Source organism: Pinus tabuliformis, chromosome 7, assembly GCF_031772625.1.
Source record: "Pinus tabuliformis cultivar Carrire ecotype Pingquan chromosome 7, CPIR1, whole genome shotgun sequence".
Classification (NCBI taxonomy): Eukaryota; Viridiplantae; Streptophyta; class Pinopsida; order Pinales; family Pinaceae; genus Pinus; species Pinus tabuliformis.
Window position 1 is genome coordinate 1,610,820,818 of NC_142293.1, and position 19,083 is coordinate 1,610,839,900.

Genomic DNA, 19,083 nt, shown 5'->3' on the forward strand with positions numbered 1-19,083 from the left:
TAAATTAAATTCCAAGAAATTTATATATCTTTATTAATCATTTTTATTTTATTGTAAAATTTAAAATATTCAGAAAATTTGATAAATGAAAATGAAGTCTGCTATTTAGCTTTTGCAATGGATTAAGTCTCAAATATTAATGTTTGTATTTTTTTCCATCTGTTTTTCATTTTAAAAGTTTTGGTGTTTTGATTATTTTTTTCATTTTTATTAAATTTGGTATCTCTAGGTATTTTGGGTTTTTTTTGAGACAATGTAATTATAGTTGGAGGTTTTTTCATCATATTTTATCAATTTTGTTGGGAATTTGATAAGAATTTGTTGGAATTACAAGTTTGATGTATGAACTTTTCACAATTCAAGTGTCATAAGGGTCTTTTGGGGTGTTGTATCTATTAATGCATTCAAAATTAGATTTTAAACAACAAAAATGATATGACAAAAAAATGTTTCACTGAATTCTTACCAAAAACTCCAAAACTTAGAATAGATAGACAACGCCTTTTATGTGTATATCATAGACTATAAACAAGAGGCTTTGTTTCTTATTTGTATCTCTATCTTTTCTATTTTTCATTGTTCCTCCATGCCAAGAGTTAAAGCACCCTCTCTAAGCCTCTAGCTCTCCCTCTCTAAGAGCTCAATAGGTGGAAAATGATCTGCACCAACGTGCTTCAACCTACATGGAAAATACTCCAATTAAGATTCAAAGGGAAATCCATAAAGCGGAATGGAAGGCAAGGGTGGATTAGAGATTTCAGATGTTCAAGAAGAAGAAGAGGTAGGCACTTCAATTCCTAAAAGATGGAATATTAGCATTGGAGAGACTAGAATGATTTAAATTATAGGCATGTACTCATGGATAAAGATAATAATGGTTAAAACAACAATTTTTAATGTGATTGTGGAACGCTCCAAGGCTTAACACAAAATTTATACATAATGTGTAGATGTAGTTGAGGAAACTCAATCACAAGGTCTCAATGTTGGTTAAGAAGAAAGTTGATTTGGACTTCTCAATCTAGTTTTTTCTTCCTGAAAAGTCTCTTGAATTCATGCCAACTCAACTACTCTGTCCTTATGTCTATGGACCACTTCACATCTTCCCACCGAATGTTCGATTTCCCTTTGAGGATAGAAATAACTATCTTGGCCTTCATGTTCTCTATGTAGTCATGCAACTCAAAGAGTTTCTTCATTCCAAGTGTCAGGCTAGGAGGCAACTCCTCAAATGAGATTATTTTTATTCATTTAGGTTATTCATAGTTATATACATGAGGGAGTGACTGTTGAGTTTCATCTCCCGATGACTCTCCATTTTCTTTTATTATTTATTTACTCTATTTACAGTTGTTCACCCAATCCCTATGATTAGGTGTCAGCATTCCCCCCCCTTTAATCTGAAGGGATGTTGGTGAGTCCAAGCATCGTTCTGAATCTTTCAAGCTTTTCTCTTCTAAGCGCTTTGGTGAAGATGTCTGCAATCTGCTCATTAGTGGAACAATGGCGAAGATGGATTTTTTTGGCCTCAACATGATGTTGAATCAGATGATATTTTGTATTGATGTGCTTCGTTCAATCATGGAAATTTGGGTTCTTGGAAAAATTTATTGCCGAGGTATTGTTAATCATGAGTGGAGTCAAATGTATTTGTTTTACCTACAAATCTTGCAGAATTCTCCTAAGCCACAAAATTTCTTTTGTTGCCACAGTTGCTGCCACATATTCTGCCTCTATTTTGGAATATGTTGGAACTGATTGTTTGTATGGTCTCCAGGAGATAGCTCCTGATCCAAGACTCATAGCATAACTAGAAGTAGATACCCCAGTTTATTTGTCTCCATCGAAGTCTGAATCAGAGTATCCAATTAAGCTGAAGTCACCCACCTGTGTATACTTGAGTCCAAAGTCTTGAGTTCCCTTCAAGTACTTTAGAACTCTTTTTGCAACAGACCAATGTCCATCACAAGGGTTTTGCATAAACCTGGAGAGGATTCCAATAGCAAATGAAATGTCTGCTTTGGTAGTAGTTAGGTAGTTGAGACTTCCTACAAGTTGTCTATACTTTGTTGCATCCTCAAATTCTTTTCCTTCAATGGATGTGAGTTTTAAGTTTTGTTCCATTGGAGTAGTCAAAGGATTGCATCCAGCCATGCCAAACATGTTCAACATATCTCCAATGTACCTCTTTTGAGAAAGGAATATGGACTTCGGATGTTGAGTTACTTCAATACCAAGATAGTAGTGAACATAGCCCAAATCAGTCATTTCAAAACCCTTCCTCAATTCCTTCTTTATGGATGCAATGTAGCTCTCATTGTTCCCTGTCATCAAAATATCATCGACATATACCAGAAGATATACAACTATTTTGCCAAATTTCTTGACAAACAAAGTTGCATCATCAAGATCATAATGTTTGAAATTGAATTTCAGAAGATGCTTAGTTAGTTTTTCATACTAGGCTCACGGTGCTTGTTTGAGGCCATACAAGGATTTCAAAAGTTTTCATATTTTATGTTCATGTCCTTTCACAAAAAATCCTTCAAGCTGGGACATAAAAGATTCTCTTTTAGATCTCCATTTAAGAAAGCAGTTTTTACATCCATTTGATGGACTTTCCAACCGTTCTGATCTGCTTGCGCAAAGAGTGTCCGGATGGTAGCCCATTTTGTTGTGGGGGAAAAGTATCCTCATAATCGACCGCTTCCTTCTGTGCAAAACCTTTTGGCACAAGCTTGGCTTTGTGCTTGTCAAGTGAGCCATCAACTTTCTACTTGTTCTTGTAGACCCACTTACAGCCAATTGGTTTGGTTTCCAATGGAGGATCAACCAGCTTCCAAGTGCCATTATTTATCAAGGCATCATACTCCTTTTGCATCTCTTCTTTCCATTCATCATAAAAAGCAGCTTCTTTGAAGAAAGTTGGTTCAAAATCTATAGACAAATTCAATTCACAACCATAAGAAACATCCATATCAACAGGTGAATCGGAGTCATCTACATCACCTCCATTTTGCCGAGTTGAATTTCTAGTTCATGTGTTTCCAACCTCATCAGAATGAACACTTTAAAGTGTATTTGTCAGCCATTTTGGGGGACCTTTCTAAGATGGTCTAGACTGCTCATTTGATTGAGTTGGGACTGAATAGAGATTGAGTCTCTCAATTATGTCAATCACATCACTCAAAGTGTCATCTGTTGTTGGAGTTTCATGCGAAGGAGAGAGCGCTTCAGAAGAAGATTCCACAGGTTGATCTAGTATAGGAGTTCGCCCCTTCAAGATGTGGAATCTAATTATCAAATTCTTGAAAGATTTTGCATTTGTGAATCTATCCAACCGATCAAGTTGTCGCTCAACAATATTGTCAGCTTTGAATGATTCTTGAAAAACATTCAAGAACTTTCAGTGCAAATAGAGCCAATATGAGATTGTGCATCATTTTCAATCCATGTATGAAAGTTCTTGAATGTTTGAAAAGCATTAGATTTTTTCTTCAATAATAAACCCAACACATCCTAGTGTAGTCATCAATAAATGTCATCATATATTTAATTTCCATTTGCAGAAGGAGCAGGCATTAGACCACATAAATCTGAATGAATGAGTTCAAGTTTTCTATGTGCTCTGGAATGTGAATCAAGAAAAGACTGTTTGCTATGCTTTCCTAGAATGCAAGCATCACATTGCTTAAGTTTCCTAGGAATTGTTGGCAAACTAGTAACACCATTAAATAATAGGAAGTGTTTGTCTTCATATTTCAAATAGTTATGGCTTAAAATAAATGTACCCTTCAAGATCATTCTAGAGTCAAATAAAGTTATATCTCTGAGTTGAAAAGGTAAAATTGTTACTTATATATAAGAATATGGTTGGATTTATGATTAGTTTTATAAAATTTAATAAAAATATATAATTAATTTTATAGTTTTTAAGTTTTTATAAAAATAATAATAATAAATTTTGAAAAAATATTCCTCAAATGTATTTTTTATAAATTATATAATAAATTTTAATATAATGATTTAATTTTTAAAATTAAATCATTTCTATATTCCAAACATGTATATATCCAAACATATATATAATAGAAAATAAAACTAAAAAATTATTAGAAAGAATATTTAATAAATTTTATTATCATTTTGAGAGATGAATACCCATCTCAGCGTTACATAAGTGGTTGCCAAATATGCTATGTATATTACAGATTTACCATAGTTATGAAATACAAGAAAAGAGAAAATTATGTGTGTGATTATAATTTAATGCAGCATTCAGTTGACCAAAGGAAATGAAGTGGGCATAGCTTCACGTACCATGTTTTTTTGGAAACTTATCTATGTTCCATGGTTTGCGTACTTTTTATCCTCTCACCTTTTAGTGTCTTTTAATAGTGCACAAGTATTTATTTTGAGGGCGACTTAAATTCATACATGGAACCCCAGTATCCTTATTTTAGGTCGTCTACGTCAACCATGAGGTAAAAATCTACGTGAAGAGGAGCTGAAACATTAGATATTGTAGCTGCACATGAACTCAACAACCTGAATTTATAATTTATAGAAATTGTAGAACTATATGTAACATTAAAGATTAAATAGGAGCTCTCGACTTACGTTGTTCTTTAAACGTCTGCCTCAACCATCTGGAGTACCATTTTATGCATTCTTTTGAGGAATTATTTGAAGGAGTAACTTTTTTTAAGTTGTTGTTAGAAGATCCTCCTTCCTCCACCGTCCGCTTCGCAGTATCCTTTAATTTTCCAATTCTTCTCCTCATTTTGTCTCCTTCTTCTCCTCCTATCAAATTCCTCACCAACGCCGCTACCTCTTCTCTTTTTACTGTTTGTTTTAATGGCAGTCCTACGCTCCACTCTTCACAAACGAATTTCGCATTTGTATGTTGCTCGGCATAGGTGGGCCAGCAGATCATCGGCACTCCCGCGGTTATGCTTTCCAACGTGGAGTTCCACCCGCTGTGAGTCAGAAACCCTCCCAAGGGTGGGACAGTACCTTTATCTGAGGCACCCACCCAACCAACAAACCTCTCTCCTTTGTTTCTTCAATGAACTCCTTGGGCAATATGGCAGATTCACCATGAACCATATCTTGTCGGACAACCCACAGAAAGTGTTGGTTGCTGGAAGCCAATCCCCATGCAAATTCCAGGAGTTGTTGATTAGACAAAACTGTAATGCTTCCCAAACAAACGTACATGACAGAGCATGGCTTCCGAGAATCCAACCATGTGAGACAGCTATTTTCTTCCTTCCACATACTCAATTCATCCGAGGATCCATCCTTATCTTTACAATGGAATGACTGAGAGAGCAGTAGAGGACCGATGGGATATACACGGAAGTTCACTCTGAGTGCCTCTAAGACTGGGCCTTCCAGTTCTTCGAATGTGTTAACTATTACTGCGGCTGCTGATAATGTACCCTGGCCTTGAATCATACTATATTGAACACCCGGATCCGAAATGTCTGTGACTAAGAGGAAGTTTGGAAGGTCCCTCAGCCGCAGCGGGGGCATTCCCGGGATGCAAGTGATTCTCACTTCATCAAGATATTCCTCGGTGCGGCAGCTTTCATCTGTCAAACATGAAAACTATTCTATCATAATAAAACAGGATGCACCTGATCGCTTATGTGTGGGTGTAATTAACAGGAAAAGGGACAACATATAATCAAGTAAGATGTTAATATTTGTTGCTTACCTTTGAGAGGAAGATATCCTTTGTCGATGAGCAGAGGAATGGAAAAAAAGGATGTGAAACCGAACGCACTGGTCGGCCAGAAAGCAACTCTGGGAACACCATATTCGTCCGCAACAACCTGCGTCTTTGATAGAAGTCCATCAGACACAATGAAGGAGACTCGAGGAACGTTGGGAAGACGTCGGAATTTCTCCATCAACTTGCGTAAATGAATATGAGCGTGAGTATCCATGGAATCGAAGAGCTCCGGAAGATTTTGATTTTGACTACACCCGTGTTGGGGGGACAGCCCGTCCGGCACAGTTTCGAATCTAATATTCATATGATTCTTATTTTGCATCATGGAATCTTCACAGGTCATAATTGCCCCAGACTCCGAAAGGGGCCTTTGGACAAATTCGGTAGTGACGAAAGTGATATAGAACCCGCGGCTGGACAGAACATTGGCCAGGTTCATGAACGGCTTTATGGGAGTAGTCTACGGAGGCTGTAGAATGGCCTCTTTTCCGGCACCGGTCGGAAAATCGTCAGGCTCCGGCTACTGAAAATCTCTCCCTCTTCCACCACCATCTCTCAATTCCACCACCACCTTTCTCTGCCACCCTCCCTCACCCGCCCTGACATTCCCTGACATCCCTGACCGATCGCCTGACATCCCTGACCGATCGAGGAGTAATTCCTGCGGCGAGTAATGAGCTGGAATTCGAAGAATTCATGCCCGGAGTAATTCCCTCCATTCGAAATTTCCAACCGCGCCCATTCAAGCTCTGATGCTCTGCGCGCACCCCTCTACCACCACCACCAACGTGATGGAAAAATTGATGTTGTACCCGTCCACCTCATTTCTGTCAACCTCAACACGTACAGGGTTTTCATCTGTGCCATACTGTCCAGACCCTCTGCTTCAGTTATGGAACGAAAACCTGCAAGGCCGAGAAAAAATCCTAAAGGGAAGCCAACATGAAGGAGATGAAAAAGAAGGTATCCGCATAGTTCGATCTATCGGTAGTTTCATCTGTAATTTCTATTTGTTTCTGACCAGCGATCTGTAGTGCGCTGATCTATGATTTTTTTGTCCTCTGAGTTATTTTTTGGTTTAATCAGAGAGAACGCTTCGTTCTCGTTCCGGAACGAAGCCTACTTCAGCCCAAGCTTCGATGCCAATGGATTTTGTAAGTCTTGCCCTTCTTTCCTCTGGGTTTTGTGAGTATGCCAATGGATTCATTAGTTATGAGTGCTGATGAAGTAAAGCAAAGTGCGTATGCAGCTTGAGCCGGCTGAGTCAGGGGCAGGGGAAAACATGAATGAAGTATTCGTTTCTATAGAAAAAACGCGTGTTCCGGCTTTGTCCGGGGCAGGGGAAAACATAAATGAAGTATTCGGTTCTATAGAAAAAGCGCGTGTTCGTCTATCCACACCCGATCTCCAATTTGATCCACGTTTTTCCCACATAGGTTTGACACCTTTGAATTCTGGTGATAGTAATACATTAAAACTCTATAATTAGATTCTTTACTTCATTCTGTGACAACTTTTTGGATATATGATTGTAATTGCATTGTGTTTTAGTTTCAAGGATATAATGACTATGTAACAAATGAAGCACGTTTCATCTCTTTAACTCATATTGCATCCTCAAGGAAGCTTTGGAATCCATATTATTGAAATGAATTCTCTGAATTATGGTTGGAGTCTGTATTCAGAAAGGGCTTCAATTCTTTTACAGGCAGCGGAATTATTAAGGAAACTTCAAGGTTTCTTTGAAATGTTGTTGGTGGAGAAAGTTTATTTCTCTGCAGGGGGAAAGTTTATTTCTCTGCATAAGCGTAGAAGAAGAGATTATTTTGAGGATCCGTTTATAGGTGCTTTAAATTTGATTTTTTTAAATTTAAAGTCAGATATATTAATGTGCTGTAAAGCAAAATCACCGTGACTGGTCTTGAAAATCCAGCTTGGGAAGGTTTTTTACAGCAATTAATGGTTAGACCGATGGAATGATACCAATAAAAACCCCGGGTTTAACATTTTGTTTATCTTTATTTTGCCTCGACTTATCTGTTATTTTTGTTATTTTATAATCGGTTTGTAGCTGTTTACAGAGAGTGTGTAAACATCATTAATTCCTGTGAGACTTGAAGTCATCTTTTGAATGGACAAGTTATGATTGGTTCTATATATTTATGGTCAGAGTTTTCTAGTTGTTTTTAATGTGATATTTTAAGAAAAAAAATTGCATTTTTCTAGTTTAATTTCTCTAAAATTTGACAAGAATTTATTGAAATTACAAATTTGATGGGTAACCTCTGTACAATAAAAGTGCTCTAGGTTTTTTCAGGGTGCTGAATTCATATATACAATCAAAAAATTAATTTAAATAACATAAATCAAAATCACTTTAAATTCACCCAAAACTCCAAAAAATCACACTAAAAATAACTCCTTCCAAATAAACTATTAACTTATATTTTTTTTGGAATATCAAAAAATAAACAATTTTTGAATTTTTGAATTCTGCTTATATATTTCTTTTCTAAATTTTATTGAGAAAGTAACACATTTTTTGACAGTAAAAAGGTGAATCCTTCACTTGGAAGTTTTGGTACCATGATTTCCAACGTGTTAAAAAGTGAAGTTCTGGTGTCATGATTTCCAACATGCTCAAAATTTTGCCAATTGATATAATAGAACCAAGGTTATTAAACCCTACCACCAAAACCATTATCCTTTAATTTAATTTATTTAAAATTAAATCTATAACTACCTATCATCGTAATTAATTTATATTTGAATATTCCATTCACATATTATTTACATTCAGATATGCTAATAATATTATTTTTATAATTTATTAATTTATATTAAATTTATTATTATTTTTATAATTCATTAATTTCTCTTATATTTTAATATTTTAATATTATTTCATAATTTATTAATTTTAGTTATATTGTTTATTTTAACTAATGGGTAAAACAAATAGAACTCATCTCTTTTTATATGAAATTATTTAATATGATTGCAGATGTATAATTAAAAAATTTCATAATTTATTAATTTTAGTTATATTGTTTATTTTAACTAATCGGTAAAACAAATAGAACTCATCTCTTTTTATATGAAATTATTTAATATGATTGCAGATGTATAATTAAAAAATTTATATTTTATATTAATAAATAAGTAATTAATTTTATTATTGTTAAATATTTTTATTAAATAAATATAAATTTTATTCTTAATAGTAAATCATAAAATTTTGTATTAATCAATAAATATAAAATTATTTATTTTGTATGGTTAAATATTTTTATTAAATAATTAATTAATTAAAACATATAAATGAAATTTAAAATTTTGATATTAATATATAAATATTATTATAAATTTTAAATACATTTTATTTCATATTATAGATAGAAGAAAATTATAGTAGGTAATTGTTTTAAGGGAAACTAATCTTCTCACAAAGTTTATATCATCTATCTTAGATCATGTTTTAAAATTATTTCTTAAGAGATTTACCCAAAAAAAAGAGAGAGAATTGACAAAGCTAGTTGTGTATGTATCTATTGACATAGAAATATAAAAGGAAACTAACAGCATCCAAACTAAGATGACGGAGAGGGAGGTTGAAACTTCTCTACAAATAACACCCAAAGTGAAGATGGAGGGGGTTGAAACTACTCTTCTAGAAGCACATCCACATAATTCTTGTTTTTCTTGTCTCTAAGTTGATGTTGAAGAGTGTAAATCATATTTAAGGATAATTGGGTTGTATTGAGATCCATCTAACGCATCCTCTCCCATTGATCGCCTGCCTTCTCAAAAAACTAAGTTACTAAGATCTCAGTTCCAAAAAAACCCTAAACCTAAGTTACTCTCATAAACCTAAGTTACTCAGATTTCAGTTCCAAAAAAACCCTTGCACATTGCTTCTAATCTGCCTTCAAAAATTTGAATTGTGTGTAGGATGTCTTCTTGGCCTACCTTGTTCTTCACCAAGGCTTGCTTGGTTAGAAAGTGGTTTACCTTTGTGCCCTTCAAAAGTAGTAATTTGACATTTGCTTTCTCAACACTTGTAAAACTATTCTAAGATGTTCCTCTTTGGACTTGGAGTATATGAGGATGTTATAAACAAAGACTAAATAAAACTTGTCGAATATTTACTTAGGAAACTATTTGTAAGGCACATGAATGTGGTTGGTGCATTGGTGAGTATAAATGGCACCACCACAAACTCATAATGGCCATACCTTGTCCTGAATGCTATCTTATGAATGTATTCATCCTTGATTATGACTTGATTACATGCAATTCTCAAGTCAATATTGAGAATATTGTGCCCACCTCAACCGCCCCCATCTTAATTGATGAAACATGTTATCAATCTAGGGTAATGGATACTTATTTTTCAGGGCACAAAGGTAAACCACTTTAGGTGCAACATAGTTGAGACTAGATTCTAGATCAATCAAAATAGAAATGGATTGCTCAGTATTTATGTCGATAGGTGTGTCTATTTTGGAATAGGGCTTTCGAAATTTTATTTTAATTATCATTAATTATTAGGTGGATGGTTGGGATTTAATCTCCATAGAATATTCTAAAATATTCTTGGTAGTAGTCACATATGAAAAGTTGAGATTTATCTCAAAAGAAGATATGCCATTTCTGTCCTTTTAATTAAATTGGCTAATTAAAAAAATGTGATATGAACAAGTCTCATATGAAATGATAATTAAAAAAATGTCATATGAACAAGTTTCATATGAAATGAATTATGTTTTTTTGGGCATGTGGTATTTATAAACCATGGTATTGGTAAGTGGCATTGTACAATGCCTATTTACACGTTAAGGATCTCCATGGTAAAGTGACAATGAATCTCCATGGTTAAGAATCTTGTTACATGTTTTTTTCAATACATATATGCTTGACTTGTATATTAATTATTTTTATAATTGATAATAATAATAATAATTTAAAATAAAATTATGATTTAGTTAATTTTGATGTTTTTTTAAATCCTGGCAATGTGAGATTATCATGAAGTAAGTGTTATGATTCTTATCATGGATTGATGGATATTGATGTTCACCAACTATTTATTTTATATGGATGTGCTAGTCTTACCTTCAATTTCCACTTGATGGTCAATGGTTTGTTTGTTGGTTTTTTACGATAGCATGGATACTAGGAGCATTCCTTACTACTCATTGATTATTGTAGCTTCATGTATGTTGTGGATAATTCTATTATTTTCTTTTCTATGGGGATGATCTCTACGTAAATTATCCTCTCTGCACCCCCAACATTTTAGTGGTTCTTTTTGTTTCTCCTTTGTCCTTTCTTCCATTGCTTTTCTTCGCTTTTTTTGACTTTGTGATTAAATTTCTATTGAATCTACTTAATTCTATGTAATATTGCTTATGTTTCTTTGAATATTTTCTATCCTACCAAGGCTTCGAACCTTTCTCCCTCTAATTAAATTTCTCCTTTCTCTTTTCTTTCCCAGGCTTGTTGAATTTTGGTTTATGCTTGGATTTTTCCTAGCAACATTTCACCTTCTAGATTACCTCTTCAAGAGTCTTATGTTTAGGATTGAGGCAGTTCATCAAGAAAGAAATGAATTTTCACTTCTCATCTTTAATATATGCAACATATCTTAGCAATTCCAATTTCAGCTCATGAAATATTTTGACCTTACCATCATAACACCTCTCAACTAGGTATTTCTATCAAAAGTATTTCTTAAATAGCTTGCAAATGACCTTCATTTCACTAATACTATACATATTTTTAAGATCTTTCCACCATATTGATGCTTTTCCATTCATAGTAAAAATAGCCACATGCATATTCCTAGAATAGTCATACACTTGAAAGTATTTCTTTAACCTTAGAAGCCATGCTTCAACTTTGCTTGATTTCACCTCACCATCGAAGAGAGGTGGCTTTATTCGTCTAAACTCATTTTTTAAATTCTCTTTGGTACACCTCCTCTTTTTATGTTTATGATAAACATGCTTTCATCAATTGCTAATTGATTTGTCAAAAGTAGCTCTTCCATATGCCTCCTCTTTTTATGTTTATGAGAAGCATTCTTTCATCAATTGTTGATTGATTTGTAAAAAGTAGTTATATCTTTGTCTAGTGATTTCCCTTCACTAAATGTATGAGCCTTAATGATATGGAAACTCTTCCTTGATCAAATTTTACTAGTGTTACTTGAGATCTGTCCTTGATGCAATTGTCTTTGGCAATATTTCTTCCTTCATTAGACTTAGCTTCCTGAAAGTGTGGTGAATCTTCCATGATAGTATCTACTATTGATTTCTCATAAATGTTTGAATACTATTCCGTTTGTCCTTTTTCTCTCTCTCTCTCTCTCTCTCTCTCTCTCTCTCTCTCTCTCTCTCTCTCTCTAAGATAAAGAACTTTAATCTATTAGTTTTATTTAAACATAAAATTGGAGCTATCATCATTCGCTCTTCGCTAAGCTATACAACTGCTAGTGACATAACCTTAGCTTTATTTCTTGACCCATGTTTGTCAAAGGTTTGAACCAAAGCATGGGAGGTAGAGAAAGATAACCATTTCATGTACTTTGAAGTTGTAATACATGTGATGGAGGAGCTAGAAGACAAATATGTTTAAGTAAAAAATGGAGAGCCTAATTGAGGCCAAATTTCTCAAGGAGATTAAGGGCAAGATGACATACCCGATTTACTCTCACATGTAGGAAACCAAGGTCTCCAAAATAGCTAAAATCAATAGGATGGTCAAGATTCTAACCAAGCAAGCCTTGGTGAAGAACAAGGTAGGCCAAGAAGACATCCTACACACAATTCAAATTTTTGAAGGCAGATTAGAAGCAATGTGCAAGGGTTTTTTTGGAACTGAAATCTGAGTAACTTAGGTTTATGAGAGTAACTTAGGTTTAGGGTTTTTTTGGAACTGAGATCTTAGTAACTTAGTTTTTTGAGAAGGCAGGCGATCAATGGGAGAGGATGCGTTATATGGATCTCAATACAACCCAATTATCCTTAAATATGATTTACACTCTTCAACATCAACTTAGAGACAAGAAAAACAAGAATTATGTGGATGTGCTTCTAGAAGAGAAGTTTCAACCCCCTCCATCTTCACTTTGGGTGTTATTTGTAGAGAAGTTTCAACCTCCCTCTCCGTCATCTTAGTTTGGATGCTGTTAGTTTCCTTTTATATTTCTATGTCAATAGATACATACACAACTAGCTTTGTCAATTCTCTCTCTTTTTTTTGAGTAAATCTCTTAAGAAATAATTTAAAAACATGATCTAAGATAGATGATATAAACTTTGTGAGAAGATTAGTTTCCCTTAAAACAATTACCTACTATAATTTTCTTCTATCTATAATATGAAATAAAATGTATTTAAAATTTATAATAATATTTATATATTAATATCAAAATTTTAAATTTCATTTATATGTTTTAATTAATTAATTATTTAATAAAAATATTTAACCATACAAAATAAATAATTTTATATTTATTGATTAATACAAAATTTTATGATTTACTATTAAGAATAAAATTTATATTTATTTAATAAAAATATTTAACAATAATAAAATTAATTACTTATTTATTAATATAAAATATAAATTTTTTAATTATACATCTGCAATCATATTAAATAATTTCATATAAAAAGAGATGAGTTCTATTTGTTTTACCCATTAGTTAAAATAAACAATATAACTAAAATTAATAAATTATGAAATAATATTAAAATATTAAAATATAAGAGAAATTAATGAATTATAAAAATAATAATAAATTTAATATAAATTAATAAATTATAAAAATAATATTATTAGCATATCTAAATGTAAATAATATGTGAATGGAATATTCAAATATAAATTAATTACGATGATAGGTAGTTATAGATTTAATTTTAAATAAATTAAATTAAAGGATAATGGTTTTGGTGGTAGGGTTTAATTACCTTGGTTCTATTATATCAATTGGCAAAATTTTGAGCATGTTGGAAATCATGACACCAGAACTTCACTTTTTAACACGTTGGAAATCATGGTACCAAAACTTCCAAGTGAAGGATTCACCTTTTTACTGTCAAAAAATGTGTTACTTTCTCAATAAAATTTAGAAAAGAAATATATAAGCAGAATTCAAAAATTCAAAAATTGTTTATTTTTTGATATTCCAAAAAAAATATAAGTTAATAGTTTATTTGGAAGGAGTTATTTTTAGTGTGATTTTTTGGAGTTTTGGGTGAATTTAAAGTGATTTTGATTTGTGTTATTTAAATTAATTTTTTGATTGTATATATGAATTCAGCACCCTGAAAAACCCTAGAGCACTTTTATTGTACAGAGGTTACCCATCAAATTTGTAATTTCAATAAATTCTTGTCAAATTTTAGAGAAATTAAACTAGAAAAATCCAATTTTTTTTCTTAAAATATCACATTAAAAACAACTCAACTCGAAAACTCTGACCATAAATATATAGAACCAATCATAACTTGTCCATTCAAAAGATGACTTCAAGTCTCACAGGAATTAATGATGTTTACACACTCTCTGTAAATAGCTACAAACCGATTATAAAATAACAAAAATAACAGATAAGTCGAGGCAAAATAAAGATAAACAAAATGTTAAACCCGAGGTTTTTATTGGTATCATTCCATCGGTCTAACCATTAATTGCTGTAACAAACCTTCCCAAGCTGGATTTTCAAGACCAGTCACGGTGATTTTGCTTTACAGCACATTAATATATCTGACTTTAAATTTAAAAAAATCAAATTTAAAGCACCTATAAACGGATCCTCAAAATAATCTCTTCTTCTACGCTTATGCAGAGAAATAAACTTTCCCCCTGCAGAGCAATAAACTTTCTCCACCAACAGCATTTCAAAGAAACCTTGAAGTTTCCTTAATAATTCCGCTGCCTGTAAAAGAATTGAAGCCCTTTCTGAATACAGACTCCAACCATAATTCAGAGAATTCATTTCAATAATATGGATTCCAAAGCTTCCTTGAGGATGCAATATGAGTTAAAGAGATGAAACGTGCTTCATTTGTTACATAGTCATTATATCCTTGAAACTAAAACACAATGCAATTACAATCATATATCCAAAAATTTGTCACAGAATGAAGTAAAGAATCTAATTATAGAGTTTTAATGTATTACTATCACCAGAATTCAAAGGTGACAAACCTATGTGGGAAAAACGTAGATCAAATTGGAGATCGGGTGTGGATAGACGAACACGCGCTTTTTCTATAGAACCGAATACTTCATTTATGTTTTCCCCTGCCCCGGACAAAGCCGGAACACGCGTTTTTTCTATAGAAACGAATACTTCATTCATGTTTTCCCCTGCCCCTGACTCAGCCAGCTCAAGCTGCATACGCACTTTGCTTTACTTCATCAGCACTCATAACTAATGAATCCATTGGCATACTTACAAAACCCAGAGGAAAGAAGGGCAAGACTTACAAAATCCATTGGCATCGAAGCTTGGGCTGAAGTAGGCTTCGTTCCGGAACGAGAACGAAGCATTCTCTATGATTAAACCAAAAAATAACGCAGAGGACAAAAAAATCATAGATCAGCGCACTACAGATCGCTGGTCAGAAACAAATAGAAATTACAGATGAAACTACTGATAGATCGAACTATGCGGATACCTTCTTTTTCATCTCCTTCATGTTGGCTTCCCTTTAGGATTTTTTCTCGGCCTTGCAGGTTTTCGTTCCATAACTGAAGCAGAGGGTCTGGACAGTATGGCACAGATGAAAATCCTGTACGTGTTGAGGTTGAGAGAAATGAGGTGGACGGGTACGACATCAATTTTTCCATCACGTTGGTGGTGGTGGTAGAGGGGTGCACGGAGAGCATCAGAGCTTGAATGGGCGCGGGTGAGTTCGCAGAGGCGGAAGCACAGAGCATCAAAGCTTGAATGGGCGCGGGTGGAAATTTCGAATGGAGGGAATTACTCTGCGCATGAATTCTTCGAATTCCAGCTCATTACTCGCCGCAGGAATTACTCCCCAATCGGTCAGGGATGTCAGGGAATGTCAGGGCGGTCAGGGAGGGTGGCGGAGAAAGGTGGTGGTGGAGCTGAGAGATGGTGGTGGAAGAGGGAGAGATTTCCGGTAGCCGGAGCCGGACGATTTTCCGGCCGGTGCCGGAAAAGGGGCCATTCTACAGCCTCCGTAGACTACTCCGGCTTTATGTGGCCCTGCAGCGGAAATGGAAATAATAGGGCATGGAGGGAACCATCATCAACCGAAACTGATTCCGATGCTTCCATTTTCTCATTCATGAAGGAAAAGACGGTGAGAAGGATCTGAACAACTGAAGGAGCTCAGAGATGCGAAGAGGGATCTGAAGTCTGGAAGAAGCGCAGAGTTGTGGGGCTATTTATAGATTTATTCCATGGCTTTAGAGTTGCAGTTCGCACAATATTGTTGACACTTAGAAATGCGTATAAAATAATGTCGTAGGCACCTCACATCTGACAGCCGCTCCCATTGAAAAAAACAAAACTTCTGTGATATTATCATATCACGTTTGGACTTATTCTTGCACATTATTATGTCACGATTCCCGATTCATTATTTCATATTATCATATTAACTTTAGAAAATTTCTTTATATTGGGCCCACACTGCGGCCTCAACTGATGCCAACCAGAGATGGAAGGGATTTAAAAACGCAACCCTTCAGTGAATTGCATGTGGTGACGGGTGATTATTATATTCGGGAACTAGTCATGTGGTCACGGGTGAAGATTGGCTTAACAGATATATGTCGTAAGGGGATTGAGGATACTATAGATTTTAGTTACCTTGTTGAATTCGAACTCGATGAAAAATTGGTTAAGTATTTTTTAAATTAGAAAAATATTCTCTTAAATTTATCGATATATTTTGTGAATTTTTATCATCTTTTGATATATTTTGATTAATATTTATTATCTTCCAATAATTTGCTTAATTGAAAACTGTATTTGTAAGGTCCTTGGTTACGGACGTGTTCGGGCACCGGGTGAAGTCACCATGCACGGGCGCACGGGCGGGCGCGGGCGACCGGCGGGCGGGTCTGCACGATCGGCGGGCGGGTCTGCAGGACAGGCGGGCGAGGCTGCATGGCGGGTGGGCGAGGTTGCACGACGGGCGGGTCTGCACGACAGGTGGGCGGGTCTGCACGACGGGCGGGTGAGCCCACATGGAAATTCGACTAAGTGTTGAACGGAAGGTTTATATGCAAAATTAAAAGGATGTGAAGGCCGACTTGTTGAATGGAGACATGTGGTGTATGTTCATGAATGTATGGGGTCGGCCATGGGGCTTCACACCCCTTCATAAACCTACGTTAGAGTGTGTATAAATAAATGAACTTGGAGCTCATTTGTGACAAGCATCTTCGCTCATCTCTCATATGCATAGGGGTAAAACAGCAGGGGTAAAGGTAGACTACGCATACCTCATGCGTAGTGCTACTAAAGGTGCAGTTTTGACTTAAGTGCGGTTTAGGTGAAGGCAAGCATGCTGAGGTGGGAGTTGTGTGCGGTTTTATGCAGGATTTGGTGGGAAGGTCGAGTGGCTCGGGTGAGCACTCCTTCTTATGCAAAGGTGCATAAAATGTTGTAAAAGGCAGGTGGCCTGTCTTTTTTGAAAATTGGTTAAGTGTGAGACTTGGTTCGGCCAAGACACACTTGTTGTAAATTCTGATATTCTTGATATAATAAAATTGTTGGGCAGACTTTCTGGGAGTTGCCCCTCCTTTTGTACTTGATTATTGTTGATGTTCTCGGTTTACTGTTCATGGTTAATAATTGAGAATGGTCTTCACTAAAATATAAAGGATGAAGCTTTATTCAGTTGTAAAAACATAAGTTAAGTATGTTCATGTTGAAGTAGGCGTAGTCCACGAGTGTTAGTATTGATAAAAAGAAAGCGCTCGGTGGTGCCGCACCTCGCTACAAGCGGTTGGAAGATCACCGTAGGTGTAGGGGCGTGACAGTTGGTATCAGAGCTCGGTCAGGAGCTGGTGGAGCAAGTGTGAGGACACTTGGAAATTGATGACAGGTGAAGCCGATGCAGATAAAGTTATGGAGAACAGTCTGGGTTTCGTAGACTTGATGGTTTATGGCAAGGCCATTCAAGCTCTGGTAGACACGGGTGCTACACATAACTTTATGACAACACGGTTAGCAAAAGAGACTGGGCTGGAGGTCAAGGCAGTGAACTCTAGAGCTAAGGTGGCAGGTTTGGTACACGATGTACCTGTGCAGATGAAAGAATGGAAGGGTCAGTTGGACTTCATAGTGATGGAGATGAATGACTTCGATGTGATACTTGGACAAGAATTCTTGAAGGGCAACAAGGCTATTGTTGTCCCCTTCTGTGATGAAGATGTTGAAGACATGACTATGATGGAGGATGAACTTGAGGATGATCAAGTTGAACCAGGGTCGTGCAGTTTGTCAACATGTATGGATGAGGTCACTCACATGGAGGAACCTCATGATGATGAAGTAAGTGTTGATACTTGTGTTTCATTTGGGCATTTGGGAGATGTACCATGTGCAGTGAAGGGCAAAGTCAGTTTGTCAAGGCAAGAGGACATCTTACCATGGATGACTATGATGGAACCTTGTATGGAGAAGCAAGGATTATCGATTGTTGCAGGGCTTGTTGGGGTTACTTGTGGCCTTATGATGAAAGGTGCAAGGACCCGTGACAAGGGTGGAACGTGATAATCGTTGTGGAAGAATGAGTCATGCTTTAGCCACATGGAGAATTGGCTAAGTGCCCGGCATGACTCATGGACAGGTTGAGGAGGGCACACACTTGTGATGTTTTGGGTGGACTTGTCATGGCCGAGACCAAGAGCAAGTCTTGATGGACACTCTGGTGGAGGAGCTATGATGAAGGGACTCATGACATGATGATGAGATGGTTGGGTAACCGAGTTCACTAAACCGAAAGTTGAAGACTTGGGTGGGATGGCCAAATGTTGTGATGTGTCTACTTGGTTGGACTACATGGGCAACTTAGTCATGGACATCAGGTTGGAAACTTGAAGACATGGAGCATGGCAGACCTATGCAAGGACATTGTGTGGAAGCACTTGTAGAGATGTCAAGGGACATCCAAAGAGGAGTGCTAGGGTAGGAATGTTATGTAGGAGGACTTGCTAGTGTGACATGGAGACTTGAGGATGGCACATTACAGATGATGAAGAAGACTTCATGGACTTGAATGGGGCACATCAAGAGTTGATAAGATTGGAGACTTGAGGATGGCACATTGCATATGATGAAGAGG

The 19,083-nt window shown here is 35.6% G+C and overlaps 1 protein-coding gene across 1 annotated transcript; it reads right to left on the bottom strand.

Moving 5' to 3' along the window:
- Positions 1-4,454: 4,454 nt before the first annotated feature.
- On the bottom strand, positions 4,455-6,179 carry LOC149254347 (7-deoxyloganetin glucosyltransferase-like). The gene is made up of 4 exons (XM_089454761.1): positions 5,723-6,179; positions 5,100-5,597; positions 4,621-5,022; positions 4,455-4,528 (listed from the first exon to the last, which is right to left on the bottom strand). Exons 1-4 carry the CDS (start codon positions 6,177-6,179, stop codon positions 4,455-4,457), a joined length of 1,431 nt encoding a protein of 476 aa, XP_089310887.1.
- Between the last annotated feature and the right edge of the window lie 12,904 nt (positions 6,180-19,083).

Excerpts from the sequence above, each read along its gene's own strand:
- LOC149254347 (XM_089454761.1), bottom strand. The coding sequence starts at position 6,179 with ATGAACCTGGCCAATGTTCTGTCCAGCCGCGGGTTCTATATCACTTTC. Across the intron at positions 5,023-5,099 it reads CCGACAAGATATGGTTCATG|ATAAAGGTACTGTCCCACCC; the intron begins GTGAATCTGCCA and ends TGGGTGCCTCAG. Across the intron at positions 4,529-4,620 it reads GCAGACGTTTAAAGAACAAC|CTACAATATCTAATGTTTCA; the intron begins GTAAGTCGAGAG and ends GTTCATGTGCAG.